The 17,442-nt window shown below is 37.4% G+C and overlaps 1 protein-coding gene across 2 annotated transcripts in view; it reads right to left on the bottom strand.

Moving 5' to 3' along the window:
- Window positions 1-17,442, bottom strand: part of tbc1d22b (TBC1 domain family, member 22B) — a 122,851-nt gene that overhangs the window by 18,382 nt on the left and 87,027 nt on the right. For both annotated transcript variants that reach the window (XM_087264383.1, XM_087264384.1), the window contains one exon: window positions 15,969-16,096. In XM_087264383.1, the coding sequence (XP_087120509.1) occupies window positions 15,969-16,096 (128 nt within the window). The remainder of the gene's footprint in view (window positions 1-15,968; window positions 16,097-17,442) is intronic.

The raw sequence follows: 17,442 nt of genomic DNA, 5'->3' as shown, positions 1-17,442 counted from the left end.
TATTTAATGCTAAAAATGTTTTTTAAATGTGGTGACGAGGTGGCTCAGTAGTTAGCACTGTCGCCTGATAGCAAGAAGGTTGCTGGTTCGAATCCCTGCTGGAACAGTTGGCATTTTTTGTGTGGAGTTTGCATAGTCTCCCCGTGTTCACATGGATTTTCTCTCGGTACTCTGGTTTCCCCCACAGTCCAAAGACATGCAGTATAGGTGAATTGGGTAAACTAAATTGGCCATAGTGTATGAGTGTGAATGAGTGTGTATGGATGTTTCCCAGTAATGGGTTGCAGCTGGAAGGACATCCGTTGTGTAAAACATATGCTGAACAAGTTGGCGGTTGATTCCGCTGTGGCGGCCCCTGGTGAATAAAGGGACTAAGCCGAAGTAAAATGAATGAATGAATGTTTGTCAAATATAAAATTATCTACATAATTCAAAATGTATTTCTATTTGTGTCAACATTCAGAAATGGCAAGGAAAATTCTGTATACTATAATGCTACAGACATAAAACTAAGCGTATGATTACAAAAGACTTGATACATAGCATAGAGTCAAGAGTCAAATGAGCAAATCAATTGATTATTCTTTCATAATACTTTTTGATCAACACTGTCAGTATGAATAGTTGCTGTATCTTTAGACCTGCACACACACACACACACACACACACACACACACACACACACACACACACACACACACACACACACACACACACACACACACACACACACACGCACGCACGCACGCACGCACACACGCACACACGCACGCACACACACACACGCACACACACACAAAACTTCAGTCTTTGCATTTTCTCTTCCTCTCTTACCAATAAAAGCCTTGAGAAGAAGCAGATAAAAGCTCTTCAACTCTTGACACGGGTCAGATATAAAACCCATTTCTCAGTAAAAATAACCATAATTTCCTATATGCGATGACCTTGTTTTGCTACTGATTCGCAAACAAATGCCTCTACGTTCACTCAGCCAGAAATAAAAAGAACTATTTACTTCCATCAGAAGTAATAAGAGATCTGAAACAGCACATAATATTGGTTAAATTATTCAGCTCCAGTCGAGCGCCTACACACAGAGCTCCTAATGTAGTTTTGCCATCTATCTAATTTATTGGATTGGGAATTAGGTCGTGTTAGTTATTCCCAGCGTATCTAAAGAAGACGCCACCCATTCGGCCTCCTCTCTCTCTGCTTGTGTTGCGTACATGCAGCCACTCGAGAGGTTATAAATAGCTTTGTTTACTTTGTTTCTGTTGCTCCCTCTTGAAGTGAGAAGAAGAGAGAGGGGGGAACAGGAGAACGAGGAAGGAGGGAAGAAAAAGTTGAATTTCATTAAGACGCAGAGAAATTGCAAGAACCAGAAGCAATTTTAGGAGAGCATCCGTTTATTAGTTTTAAAATTATGAGAAGTGCTGGTACAGAAGTGTATCTGGCTTTACGTGCGAGGATGTATTATTATTCTAAAGGGTAACAAAATGCTAGTAGATGTACTGCATAAAAAGTAAAAAAAAAAATTTTAATTCGATGTGTGGAGGAAAAAGACTGAAAGAGACACTGCAAAGACCAAAAAATGTTGATACTGACAAGACCACAGCCAACTATTATTACTGTTTTGTATTTTTTTTAGAAATTTATAAGTTATTATTTAAGCTGTTAAATAATAATAATAATAACCACCAAACCATACCACCGTGTATACCAGATCTCGTCTGATCTTAGAAGTAAAGCAGGCTTGGGCCTGGTTAGTACTTGGATGGGAGACTGCCTGGAAATAGCAGGGGTGATGCGGTGGCGCAGTACGTAGTGCTGTCGCCTCACAGCAAGAAGGTCGCTGGTTCGGGTAGGTCAGTTGGCGTTTCTGTGTGGAGTTTGCATGTTCTCCCTGCGTTCGCGTGGGTTTCCTTCGGGTGCTCCGGTTTCCACCCACAGTCCAAAAACATGCGGAACAGGTGAAATGGGTATGCTAAATTATCCGCAGTGTATGTGTGTGAATGAGTGTGTATAGATGTTTCCCAGGGTTTTGTTGCAGCTGGAAGGGCATCCGCTGCGTTAAACATATAAGCTGGTTAACATATAAGCTGGATAAGGTGGCGGTTCATTCCGCTGTGGCGACCCCAGATTAATAAAGGGACTAAGCCAAAAAGAAAATGAATTAATGAATGAATAAATACAGCAGCAGCATGGTGGCACAGTGGATAGCACAATCGCCTCACAGAAAGGTTGCTGGTTCGAGCGCCGGCAGAGTCAGTTTTTTTTTGGACTGGCCCCTGTTGTTTTAAAGAATATCACAACGGCAAACAAGTTAAGTATAAAAAAGCCTCGTCCATATTTTGAGGTGCTCACGCAGTCAGCGGAGGTCCGAGACATGGCGCCTGGCTAAAGTATAAATCAGGCTTATTGGCCCGTTTCCAACGGTAACGGGCCAACGGTGGAACGGTAAGGTACGGTTCGGTATGTTTTTATGGCCGTTTTCACTGTCAAAAGGCGTACCAAACCATACCACTTATTTTGGCACCCTTTCGAAAGGGTACCAAAACACGAGAAAGGGTACCAAAAGGTGGAGCTGCCCGTGCAGCTGAACGCTGATTGGTTACAGAGATACGTCACGAGCTTGTGGAGCTACTAGCCAGAGTGAAAACAAAGGAACCGCCATGTTTTTAATACACAGCCGAGACATTACATCGTAACACTATATGCATATAATAACGAGGCGTGGATGACCCAAGCTCAAACAAACTTTGTCGTTATCTTGATGTACAGACACTAACCCAAGAAGAACAAAATCTGCCATGTCCTGTTGTTTTACGAGGCCACCCAAAAGTGTGAGCGGTTTTCGCTTTCTTCAGGGAGCTCGGGATCGTGTCTATATTTGATATATTTTAAATTATGAAGCGTCTCCGTCATCTGATTCTTTCAGAAAGAAAAGGACAAACAGGAGAGGAAAGTGCGAACAAACAAAGGAGAAGCCCATCAAAACACAGGAGCAAATTGTTTCAGCAACCTGAATCACGAACAAATTGTCATGTTTATCATCGCCTTTTGGACTACTATGAACTCGGAATGACAGAATTACTCTCTAACAGAGCTTACTGTACGTGTGCTGGTGAAGATTAAAGACACAGGCGAGAGGTTTGCACTGACTGTGGGCTATGTTGTGTGTTGTTTTTGAACCCAAATAAGGACTAAATGTATGCTGTATGTAGTTGTTCTGCCATTAGTAACATATTGGAGACTGTGAGAGGCAGTACGTGTTCATATTTGTTCATTTATTTATTTATTTTATATAATTATAGAAGTTACAGTAGCCTATTTCGCTCTGTCATTGATCTGTAGTTATAATCAAATTATGTTCATAGAAAAGTTAGTAATAAACATTTATACACAAGTATTTATGTGTATGAAGCATCTGTTTTGTATGAAGTGCTTCACATATGATATGTGAACGACCTGTACTGCTTTACTGTAGACATTCATTCAAGCGAGAATGTCGTCAACTAAAACTTTCTGTCGTACGCCACGCCAACCAAAAGGGTTCCCTTGGTAGTGGAAATGCAAGCCTGATAAAAGTGACCCTTACCACCCCGTACCGTACCAGTCAGTGGAAATGGGCGATAAGACCAAGCAACAAAAGCAATAGTAAGTAGCGTTCGTGATGAACTTTCCCTTTCGCAGAAACGCACTGGCCAAGAGCTCCTCCTCAGTAATGAAGGAGATGTGAGATGCAGATCCTTCAAACCATCTGTCAGGCATTAACGTGACTTTCCTTTTGTCTTCACAGCTCTTTCGCTCTCTCTCTCCTTCTTCATTTCCTTTACCCACATCTCTTTCATTCTGGCCTGAGCTCTTTGTGCGCCTCTAATTGATCTCGAGGAGCGAGTCTTTGTGCCAAACGTGCAATTACAGGAGCGACCTGATAAAGCAGCCCAGGAGAAGTTCAGGCTTGAGAAACACAAAACCCACTCATCTAATCAACTAGCGCTGGTCCGCTGAACATGCAACATGTGTCCGCTCACTGAATAACGCCAAAAGAATGTATTCATTAACAATTAATCAGGAGCATATTATTCAGCGTTATCAGAAAAGCCCTAAGTGTCATTTTAACAATGGTTAGTTTAATACAAAATGACAATAAAAAGGAGTGTAATTAATGCTAGATGGCAACACGAAATCAAACTGTAGCCTTTGTGCTTTCTTTAGTGTGCAAGCTTCATCAGTCCATGTTATCTAAATGTAAAACGAAAAAAAGCAGAATGCATTTATTGTGATGTAATGAAAAGTGATGACTGAGCTCATGAATATTAATCGGATCGTGCTGATGCTGCTACATATCCTAAACCGCCCACTCATGCAAGCTCGTTAATATTCACGAGTCTGTTCTCCACAGATATAAGCTTAAGTTCTGCTTTATAGGCACACCTCACCGATGCGGCATCCAGCTGCTTTAGATCTTACATGACCTTTTACTATTCGCACAGAACTTTCATCATTCCACAAAAATCTATTCTAAAACAATTCTCCGAGATACATCGATTTAGAATGAGAGTCTACGGAATCTGTTGATAAAGAGAGATGTCAAAACTTTACAGTAGAACAACTAAACATCTTATATATAAAAAAACTATAAATAAAATGGATACAAGCAAGAACATGTAGGTAGCAAATAAATGAATTATGGATACCGATACTACTACTACTACTACTACTACTACTAATAATAATAAAATAGATAATATGATGTAAATAACAATATGCAATAATAATAATAATAATAATTAGTTTTATTAATGTACAATGTCCCTGTTGATGAATAAATAAAAAATAATAATATTAATAAATAATAATATTAATAATAATAATATTCATAATAACAAAAATTATTATTATTAGTAGTAGTGGTATTATTAAAATTATTTATTTATATTATTTATATATAAATGTTAAATTTGTTTTATTAATAATAATAATAATAATAATGATAATAATAACTATTATTATTATTAATTAATTAATTATTTTATATGATTTTATTAATAATATTTTCATATACATAATAAATAATAGTAATAACAATAATTATTATTATTACTACAACAACAACTATTATTATTATTATTTATATTTAATTTTAATTGGTTTAATAATTAATTTTAATAATATTACCTATCATCATTATTATTTTTAATACTTTATGAATTAATTAATATTATTTTATTAATATTATGTTCATATACATAATAATAATAATCATAATAATAATAATAATGGTGACACAGTGGCGCAGTAGGTAGTGCTGTCGCCTCACAGCAAGAAGGTGGCTGGTTTGAGCCTCGACTGAGTCAGTTGGCGCTTCTGTGTGGAGTTCTCCCTGCCTTCGTGTTTGTTTCCTCCGAGTGCTCCGGTTTCCCCCACAGTGCAAAGACATGGTACACAGCTAAATTGTCCGTAGTGTATGAGTGTGAGAATGAATGTGTATGGATGTTTTCCAGAAATGGGTTGCGGTTGGAAGGGCATCCGCTGCCTAAAAAAATGTGCGGGATAAGTTGCCGGTTCATTCCGCTGTAGCGACCCCAGATCAATATAGGGACTAAGCCGGAAAAAAAATGAATAAATGAATGAATGAATAATAATAATAATAATAATAATAATAATAATAATAATAATAATAATAATAATAATAATAATTACAATTACTATTATTTATATTGTATGTTTAACTGATTTATTAATTATAATAATAAGTATTATTATTATTATTATTATTAATTTAATAATATTACTTTCATGTAATATTAATAATAACAACAATTTATATTATTATTACAACAACAATAATACCTATTATTATTAATATTATCATTTATTTATTTTTCTCTATTATTATTTTTATTTTAAATTTGTCTGTTTAGTCAACATGGACATTGTACATTAATAAAACATTTCTCTAAATGTACCAGCAAAGGGCTAATTATATATAATTAATAATATATGTAATTAATGAATTGTAATGTAAAATATGGAATACAATCTTTATCCACGTAAAGACAATCACAGAAACTCAATAAAATATGTTGCATATATATATATATATATATATATATATATATATACACACACACACACACACACACACACACACACACACACACACACACACACACACACACACACACACACACACACACACACACACACACACACACATATATATATTTGTATATTCAGATATGTTTAAATATTATTATTACATTATTTTGTATTGTCACATATTTCCTACATATCTTTCTTTGTTTTGGTTGATATAATGCAATGTAATGTAAATGTAAATTCAATTTAGTTATATTCATTGAAATTTAACACAATCACATCAAATCATGCTAATATTCTGTATTCTGACATACATCACATTATGGAAGTGAAATGCACTTTGAATATGGTTTCATGTCCAGGATTTCAGCCGTTTCCATGGATTTGTCATTTGTAACATAATATAACATAGCATAGCATAACATTACATAACAAAACAGCTTTAGGTAATGCCATGTCGCACACTACATTGTATCCCACTGAATATTCAGTCATTTGATTTGAAGTTACATAAATGCATTGTGAATTGTGTGGTTTCTAATGATTTGATCTAAGGCAAAGAATAATAAAAATAACAATCTTCTTATCGAATAAATGCGCTGCATGTCTCTCATTATTCCATCATTAAATGTGCACACATCGACGTGTGAGGGAGGCAGGGCAGGTTACAAGTGATGGTTTAAGCGCAGTTTAACCTTGAAAACAGATGCATCATCCCTGCCTGTGTTTCTCTCTGCTTGTTAAACTGGCCTCAATGACACACTTCCTCCTCTTCCTTAAAGAGGTGGGTGAACGGCACCTTTACTGCTTGACCTGACCCTGGCCCGGATCCTGCTGTGCAAAACGCTTCAGGAAATAAAAAATAACTAAATAATAACAGCAGGAATTGAGAAAGAACTGAGCAGAGGGAAAACTGAACTTGTGAAGCAGAGCTCAAGGTACACTCATCATCTTTTTCACAAAATTTCCTTCACAAAAACGGTTTTCGATGTTGCCCTTATATGGAACTCCAGCCTGATAAATACTATATAAACTTAACTATTTTATATTATTTTATAAAAAATTAAATAAAGTTATATTATTTCATAATTATAAATTCTTAAAGAGTTCAGTCATACCAAAATGTTAAATTTTAAAAAGGAGGTGTGGCGAAGGGGCGGGGCCGAGAGCCGTGGGAATTAAACTAGGCTGGCTGCAGATGACAAACACGTGTGACAGCCACCGGCCTCGAATCCCACACTAGGAGCTCTAGATTATAAAAGGTGGAACGATGGCAGAGGAGGATGAGAGAGGACCGGGCCCAGACGCTTTTACTTTTAGTTTAACGGCAGTCTCGTTTGTTTTATTTTTATCAATAAAAATTATTTAAATTTGTCGGTTTTCCACCTCCCCCTTTCCGATGGCCAGGTAATTAGCGAAGATCATTGCAGTGGAGCCGAAAGTCGGGTGAAGGAGGGACACGTTGTCAACTTGCCCTCGCCACTGAGAGGGAGGGCGAGTGTTCAGGAGTTAACCCGAGTAGGGGAAGAACCTGTTCATCTCCCCAGAGTGCCGGGGCAGCCCGAGGCTGGCGAGGAAAGGATCTGCCTGCTGCCGGCTTCCAGCATGGGGAGAGGCAGGGGACGTGGGGCTCACCACTGGAAGGGAAAGTTGTAAAGGGAACCATCCCAAAGAGGCCGGTGGAGTCGCGGCGATTTGCCATGATGCCAAAGCCTGCTTCTGCCCACCAAAGTGGGAGCGAAGCAGGAGACTAGGAATGCCACCAGCCAGGAGAACGGCCGCCTGTCACCAGAAGGCGGACGGGTAAATAGATTTTCTCCACAGGGCTCCCAACATGTCGTCAGATCTCTCATCTGGTGTAGGGCCGAGTGGCATCGTGTCTGAAGAGAACCGAGCCCCAATTTTTTACCTCTCTCCCCACTCTGTCTTTCCTCCTCTTTTTTCATCTATGGGTATGGGTATGTGGTGAGGGGGCCGGGCCGAGAGCCGTGGGAACAAAACGAGGCCAGCCACAGACAAGTGGTGCTCGCTGCAGAGCCATTTGAGGAGAGGTGAGCTCCAGAGAGGGGGAGCTTAAGCTTGAGCTCCACCTTTTTTGCACTTCTTCTACGAGTGATGTCACTGGGGGTAGGGTTAGGGGTGGGGTTGGTGTACGCATTAAAACAGCTTACAGGAGGAGGAGCGACAGCTCATGCTCCCCCTCTCTGGAGCTCACCTCTCCTCAAATGGCTCTGCAGCGAGCACCCTCTCGCCACAGATGAGAACCACCTGTGGCACACATCGGCCTCCAATCCCATGGAAGGAGCTCTGGATTATAAGAGGAAGAATGATGGCAAAGGAGGGCAATAGAGGACCAGGCCCGGACGTTTTTCCGTTTACTTTCAGTTTGATGGCAGTCAAGAAATCAAAGTTACAAACTGCAGTGAGATAACGTTGTAAACTCTTTGTAAGGTTTAAATATGACGTCAAATTTTTTTTTTACTGATTTATGTAGTAGAAATCCCACGAAAGATTTGACACTATGCTTTTTAATTTTCATTTGGTCTAAAGAGGGACACCAATAATTTACATTCACAATGCTTGCCATCAAAATGTTGCATCCATTATGATGGCAGCACAACTTGAAAATTAAAAATACTAATAGGATGTCACATTGTTAATTTTTTTTCCAGTCAAACATCAATATGAGAGTCAGCGTAAGGCTCTGATCACACTGAACCAAAGTAGTCCCTTTAAGGCAAGTCATTTCACTTGGCAGCCATCTTTGAAACACCTCTTGGACAATATGCCCCGGGGGTTTTGTTTGAATGGGAAAACATTCTAATCCAATCTAATTCTCCAAAATTTTTATAAAAGGAGGAGAGACTAGTGGTGGCTAGTTTTGAGTTTTCTGAAACTGTATGACTTCACAAATTGTAAATATCACAATATTATTAATTATTACAATTATAACAATATTAACATCAGCACTTATGCACATTATGCAACAGACCCCAGATATAAACAGACCTGCACACTTCATTTTTCTTGTCAATAAAAAAAGACAGTGCACCTTGGGTTCTTTGAATGGCTAAGTGCGTTTAGTGTGATTGGCTTCTAAGATGGCAAGGTTGGCGCCAATAGCCTAGTGCTTAAGTGTGCCAATACATAGCATTGAAGAGTTCATGGTGACCTGAAATCGATTCTTGAAATGCTTTGCTAATTCTTCCCCTCTATCTGATCCTCAAACATTTAAGTCTATGATCGCCACTATCCTGTCTAATAAAAGATGAACAACTCCTTAAAATAATTAAGAAAAAAAACAATGGCAAGATGTCTATGGACAACTAATATTTTTGCAAAAGACCTGAGGTGCCATTTACAATAATGTATTTTTGTTTTAAAACGCATACGTATTGTTACAGTTACGCCTGGTGTTCACACTACTCCAGCATGTCCAACCCCACTACTCTGCATATTTTGCATGCCTCTCTTACTGAACATATTTGATTCCGATAACCAGGTCGTTGGAAGAACTCCATGCATGGACTGTTCTGATTGACAGGGTTTCTACACAGTGTGCATTGCTCCCTAGATTGCCTCCCTTCTTTACTGAGAAAAAAAAAATCATTGGATTTACAAAATGTTTTTAAGACAAATGCTTGCAAACGTCTTAAACGTGCTGACTTTAAACAAATAAATTAGTTGAACATTGCTAAATTTAATTTGTTAGTTTAAATTCAGCTCATATAAATTGTAATAACTTCCCTTTAAAATTTTTTGTAAATCCAATGAATGTTTTTCAGTGTTCATTTCTTTCTACCTGAACACAAGAAACTTTTATCTCTAATTTTTAGCTATTTATTTATAACTTTTATTTCATTTCAACATCACTAGCTGCATCGTCTTCCTCCTACCGAAGCTTACCCCTGTAAATAAATATAAAAATCACATATCACAAATTACAATGTCATTTGAATGTAACATATAACTAAATATGCGGAATATGCTTTGCAGGCCACTTATGATCCAACTAGAACAAACAAGTAAAAAAAGAGAAATGTGTCAAATGTGCAGAGTACTGCGGCGCAAGGACTGGCATTGCGAAAAGCGAGTATAGACTACGGCTATCTACAATCCTTCTCTGACATGTCTTCTGGACTATGGTTTATGTTCATGTATTATGTTTTGTCGAGTCACTTGGCAAAATATGTGTAAGGCCAGTGTGTGAATGGTCACGTTTCATACGTTTTCGTCAGTACAGTGTGCACTGAGATAAATGTCGATCTGGAAGAGAAGCATTTTCATTCTATAATGATAACACACTAACGTTAACGGCACTTTAGGTCTACACTAGTCTTTTTTCGCGTCTTTCTTTGTTCAATCCACTAAAGCCCTGATGTTTTTAGGCTTTTAGCAGACCAAAGCTACTGACAGAGCTTACAAGTGGTGATAGATGTAAGTGGTTGTTTAAACCAAATGCTGTACCATAATATTTTTTCCCACAAGGAAAATGTTCAAGGCATATTGAAAAAAAAAAAACCATGGGGAGAAATCTGTCTGCATCAGTTGTAAGTGGAGAAAACTGTACATTTACTGATGAATCTAATGAATCGCCAGGGGCCTCATGTATCAACGCTGCCTATGCACAAAACTTTGCGTACGCCAGGTTTCACGCTCACATTTGGATTTACTAACGATAAAATTAACGTGAGAATGTGCGTTGGTCCATGCCAACTTCATGTCTGGCGTATGTGTATTTCTTGTGTGTGTTTGTTTTATTGCCATTGGCGACTCCTAAAGGCAATTATGTTAAACTGCACATTACAGTATGGCACCAACACATGTGAAAAACCTGGCTATTCATTTATAAAAGCTAAAATGGGTTTTATATATATATATATATATATATATATATATATATATATATATATATATATATATATACATATATATATATATATATATATACACATATATATATATATATATACACATATATATATATATATATATATATATAATTATTATTTTTTTTTTTTACCAATTATGTGATATAGAACATATAAAAGCATTTGCAAATGTATACAACCCTTAGTCTATGGCAATGGCAATGTTGGTCTTATTATTGGACATTGTCAATGGTCGAATTCGAAAGGGAATGTATTTTTTAGGGATCACAGAGATTTTCTGGCCCACAATGATGACTGGCTTATTAGCCCGTTCAGATTTCCAAGAGCTATCCTCTTGGAGCTCTGTGCTGAGTTGGGTCCAAATTTGGAAAGAGAGACTGAATTGGCACCTCTGATCACAACCCTCTTCCCTTTCGTCCACGTCAACCCCCCACTCTTGACTTACATATCATTTGTCCGCGATACCCCTCCGTCATGCAACCCCCTCCTAACCCTTCAACGCAGAATTATTAAAGTGAGCGTCACAGTGGCCCAGTGGTTAGCACTGTCGCATCACAGCAAAAAGGTTGCTGGTTCGAGTCCCACTTGAAACAGTTGGCATTTTTGTGTGGAGTTTGCATGTTCTCCCTGTGTTCTTGTGGTATTGAAGATTTACATCCCTTCTCTTGTTGCCCTCCAGTCGAAAATTACAACTAAAAGTCACATAATATGTCAATGACATCAGTATTTTATTATACAAGTTGTGTAAGGATAAAAATAACAACAGGCAAAGCCAGTAAGGAACATGTTATTTCATTAGACAACATTTTCATAATATTAAAAACCCCTGGATTAACAAGTCATGGCTGCTTATACAGTTGAGGTCAAAATTATTAGCCTTTCTATATATATATATATATATATAGCGATTAAGGAAATTTTCACAGTATTTCTGATAATATTTTTTCTTTTACAGAACTTTTTCTTTGTTTTATTTTGGCAAAAAATTATTTTCAATATTATTGGCCCCCTTAATGCCTAGTTCAGACTGCGTGATTTTAGCCCCGATTTTGGCTCGCCGACAGGTTTTGAAAAATCGCGACAAATGCCTGAACACAGGCAAATCGCTGCTCGTGCACGTGAGTGACAATCACACAGTATGAACTATTAAAGACGCGATCTGAGAGAATCGCCGATGAGTCGCCGATGCCTGTGAGATATTTGGCATGCTAAATATTTGGAGCTGTCGGCGATTCAAATCATGCCGTGTGAATTGAGTTTTGACTGAAAATAACATCAGCGATCGCCTACAGCCAATGAGAGAGCAGCATTCACTTGTGTGTGTGTGTGTATACCTGCTGCAGGCCAGCAAGAGGCAGAAGTTAAAAGGGCTCTTTTTCGGTTTATTTGGACCCACGAAATGGAGGAAAAACTAGTGGAGGTTTGACAGAACTCAGGAGCAACCGTGTCTGTTTGACGTTTCATACAGAAAGAAATTAGTTTATTATCAACGTTGAGGAGAAATGGCTAATTCCCTTTAAACACAGGTGAGCAAACATGTACATGTTCTACCCCATTAAAGGCTTCTTTCTCATTATGTAGTTAATAACAAAAGATACTACGTGTTTTTGGCTGTGAGACGTAGCTTGGACGAAGTTGTCGGCGATTCTTCCTATAGTAAAGTCATGCAATGTGAATGTCCCTGTCGCCGATCCATCTTGCAGTGTAAACAAAGCAGCGACAAAACGCTAGCCCAGATAGTCATGCAGTGTGAAAACATCTGTGACATGACTACTTTGAAAATCATGCAGTCTGAACTCGGCATTAGTAATATTTTTTTGATTGTCTACAGAACAAACCATCATTTTACAATGACTTGCATAATTACCCTGACTTGTCTAATTAACCTAGTTAAGCATTTAAATTACACTTTAAGCTGAATACTACAACTTAAAAATATCTAGTAAAATATTTTACACTGTTAACATGGCAAAGATAAAAGAAATCAGCTATTATTTTTTTCAGAACTATTTCTTTTTGAAACGAGTTGCAAAATATCTTCTCCTTTAAACAAAAATGCGGGAAAATAATTCTGACTTCAACTCTATATGGCTGAGATCTGAAATGAGTATTCAACATACAAAAAATGTTTGGCAACAGTGCTGAAGAGACGCAAATGAAATGTATGCGTGCATAATAGTTCACCACTCGCCATTCGCTTTCCTAGATTGCACTTGTCACCTGACAGCTATTCCCCCTTTATCCAGTAAAACCCACCTTGAGAGAACGGCTCCACGTCAAAACGCCATGCATGAGCGGCAGATAGACGGAGGCAGATGTAAAGGACGAAGAAATGAGCAAGGAGATTTATCAAAAGAAAATCTGCGAGAGGACACGCAGACGGGACACGAAAGGAAATCAGCAGAAGGAAACTCTTCAAAAGAATATTAATGAATGACAGGAATATGACGAGCTCGCACCCATTTTTTCTTGTTAAAATGGCAAAAATGGATGAGGAGTTTATGGTCTTCAAGGACAGGACACCCATAACCTCTGAAGCGTTTAAAAAAATGATTTGGAGATCAGCTATCATTCATGGGAGACTGCAAACGTACAGTAAACCCCATGACAGGAGGTCAGACAGGGGTGACTGCTAATGTAAAAAGGCCTGCATCTATAAGAAATTAAAGAATCAGTCCGTAACAACTCAAGGTATACCAATAATTGACAAAATATCTAAATTATATTTTAAAATTAGACACCCTCAGGAAATCATTTATCAATTATTTATCAAACTGGTCCTAAAAACATACTTTTCCACAAAGAATAAGTACAAATATTTAAACAAATTAGGTATTAAATATTGAATAATAAATTAATAAGTTATTTTTTTTACCACAGGGATAACTGTGAATGTATAACTTAAAGATTCAAGATTTAACAGTAAAACATTTTAAAATCAAAAGCTATTGCACAAACACACCTGAAAATAACGTAAAATATTTACAAATTAGAGGCAGCATGGTGGCTCAGTGGTCGCCTCACAGTAAAAAGACCGCTGATTTAAGTCTCGGCTGGGCCAGTTGATATTCCTGTGTGGAGTTCGCATGTTCTCCCTGTGTTCGCATGAGTTTCCTCCGAGTGCTTCGATTTCCCCCACAGTCCAAAGACGTGGTATAGGTAAATTGAAAAAAATTATTGGCTGTAGTGTATGAATGTGTGTGTGTGTGTGTGTGTGTGTGTGTGTGTGTGTGTGCATGTGTGTGCGTGTGTGTGTGTGTGTGTGTGTGTGTGTGTGTGTTTCTCAGAACTGGGTTGTGGCTGGAAGGGCATATGTTGCGTAAAACATATGACAGAATAGTTGGTGGTTCATTCTGCTGTGGCGATCTCTGAAATACAGATTAAGCCGAAGGAAAATGAGTAAATGAATGACTACAAATTAGAATTTATATTAAATACTACTTATACTACAATTACTACTACTACAAATACTTCTACTATTATTATTATTATTATTATTATTATTATTATTATTGATACTAATTTACTATGATCTATGTTCATATAAGGTTTGTAACTATATGCTAAGTATTACTAAACAAATATTTGTATTTATTTAACATGTAAACAGGCTCTAAAGCTATATCAACATAAAGTAATATTTGTAATTTTTAAATATATAATTAATTTTTACAATATATAATTCAATATCAATACAAAATAATACAATCTAAAATAAATAATATAAATATGTTAATATAATATAATATAATATAATATAATATAATATAATGTAATATAGGAGGGCAGCGCGGTGGCGCAGTGGGTAGCGATGTCGCCTCACAGCAAGAAGGCCGCTGGTTTGAGCCTCGGCTGGGCCAGTTGGCAGTTTCTGTGTGGACAGAAACATGTTCCTCCCATGTTGGCATGGGTTTCCTCTGAGAGTTTTGGTTTCCCCCACAGTCCAAAGACATGCGCTATAGGTGAACTGGGTAGGCTAAACTGTCCATAGTGTATATGTGTGAATAAGAATGTATGGGTGTTTCCCTAGTTATAAGTTGCAGCTGGAAGGGCATGCGCTGCATAAAACATATGCTGGATAAGTTGCCGGTTCATTCCGCTGTGGCAACCCCAGAGTAATAAAGGGATTAAGCCAAAAAGAAGATGAATGAATAATATAGGCGACATTGTGACTCAGTAGTTAGCACTGTCGCTTCACAGCAAGAAGGTCGCTGGTTCGAGTCCCGGCTGGGTGAGTTGGCATTTCTGTGTGGAGTTTGCATTCTCTCTATGTGTTCACAGTCCAAAGAGATGCAGTATAGGTGAATATTAATTGCTAAATTGGTCGTAGTGTGTGTGTGTGTGTGAATAAGTGTGTATGGCTGTTTCCCAGTACTGGGTTGCAGCTGGAAGGACATCTGAAGTGTAAAACATATGCTGGATAAGTTGTTGGGTCATTCCGCTGTGAATGAATGAATAATATACTATAAAAGAAAAATAAATAAATACTTTGGAAGAAAAAAATAAAATGTACTATATTATTATTATTACTATATATTATTATTTAATATATTATAATAATTGGCTGGTAAAGTAATTTTTTTCCCAAAAAAGGAGAAGGTAAACTCAGATATTTCTATAAAAAAAAAAAAAAACACTCTTGCTCCAGTTGTGTTGTGAAATCAGCACATTTTCTAAAAAATATTTATGAAATGCACCAAAGTAACTGAACTGAAAACCTAATTCTCAGCACAAATATGTACACCCCTACTAGCAGTTCTGCTTTTTGGCTGGTAACCAAAAGGTTGGAGGTTCAAACGCATCAGCAGATCCAAAAACGACCACCACTGATGCTCTTGATCAACACCCTTCATGTCAAAACTGACCACATGAAAGTCAAAAAACAAAAGAAAAAACTGACACAGAAGCTCACGTAAAGACTTTTCTGACATATTCTAATCTGCTGACTGTTTTTTTTGGGTTCAGCAGTACCTGGTAGGTGTCCCACAGGCGGATGGTACAGCGCAGCGGCAGCTCCCTCATCAGCAGATTATTCATCCAGCGGAAAGCAAACTGCAGATATTCCACCTCACACTTCTGAAAGTGCACGTGAACGTCCTCTGTGGGTGTACAGAAGAAAACACAGGAGGGGGTTTATGTCCATTTGCAGGGAGATTGTGCAAAGTGCTGCATTGGGATTAGCTTTTGTAACCCATGTATGAAGCTCATTGTTTAAAGAAGCACTCTGGCCCTGAGCTAAGATCGAGGCTATTGTTGAATTCTCCCCACACCTGTTTCACCGAATTAACATTATAGACCCCTAACGTGTGTGTAATTATATTCGACTGAATGCGGAGGGAGAAGGTAAAAGGAAAAAGGAGGTCTGGTGCTTAGCTCCTCGAGAGTAAGAGAGGGATTTCTCCGATAAGCTCATGCTCGGCCTTTGAGCGGAATAAGAATGGCTTTCCAAAGCGGCTGTATTGACTAGAGTGCTGATAGATATTGATGGAGAAAATGTGACAGGTCTGTGAAGGCGCAGAGAAGTGGAGTCGGAACGATCAGAAGGGAAATGGAAACCCATCGCCGCCATGAATAAAGCAAAGACAAGATTTTATAAAACAAGGGTTTAATAATGAATGATCTGGGAAGCGTTACGTAAGAGTTGCATCATAATGGGTTCAACTAATGGAGTGAGTCACTGCTGTGGGGTTTCAATATTAGCATAAATTCACTTCTTTTGCAGTCTCACTTCAACCCAAAAACTGAATAAAGTTGTTCTGAATGAATCTGACTAAAGTAAAGAATAGTGGTCACACTTTACAATAAGGTAAGATAATGTATTTACTAACATGAAGTAATTATGAACAATGCTTGTACAACATTTACTAATGCATTATTAACATCCCTGCTTGATAAGTACAAAACAGAACAAAAACATTTATACAATCTATAATACGTTTTTATACAAATAAGAGAAAAAAAAAATATATATATATATAAAAAAAATGAAATCAGTGAATCTGTCTGAACTGTCTAAGCTAACTGAGTATATTAAAGACGTTAAAGACTGGATGACCAACAATGTCCTTCTCTTAAACTCAGACAAAACAGAATTATTACTTATTGGGCCTAAATCCTGTACACAGCAGATCTCACAACTCGACCTACAATTAAAATATTAATATATAATCAACAATATATTTATAAGGTTGAGGGCAAAATTATTCACCCTTCTGTGAAATATTTATGCGTTTTCTATTATTTCTCAAGTGATATCTAATGGAGCAAGGATTTTCACAGGTTTTTTTCTGATATTATTTTTTTATTCTGGAAAAAGTCTTCACTGTTTTATTTTGGCTAGAAGAAAAGCTGCATTATTTCAAATAAAATTAAATAATTAAGATAAATTTTATTAGCCCCCTCAAGTAATTTTATGCTGACAACTGTTCTATAATAACTTGACTAG

Source organism: Danio rerio, chromosome 8 (genome assembly GCF_052040795.2).
Source record: "Danio rerio strain M-AB ecotype USA chromosome 8, GRCz13ab, whole genome shotgun sequence".
NCBI classification, from domain to species: Eukaryota; Metazoa; Chordata; class Actinopteri; order Cypriniformes; family Danionidae; genus Danio; species Danio rerio.
Note: the sequence above shows the minus strand (reverse complement) of the source record. Positions and strands in the feature narration are given on the sequence as shown.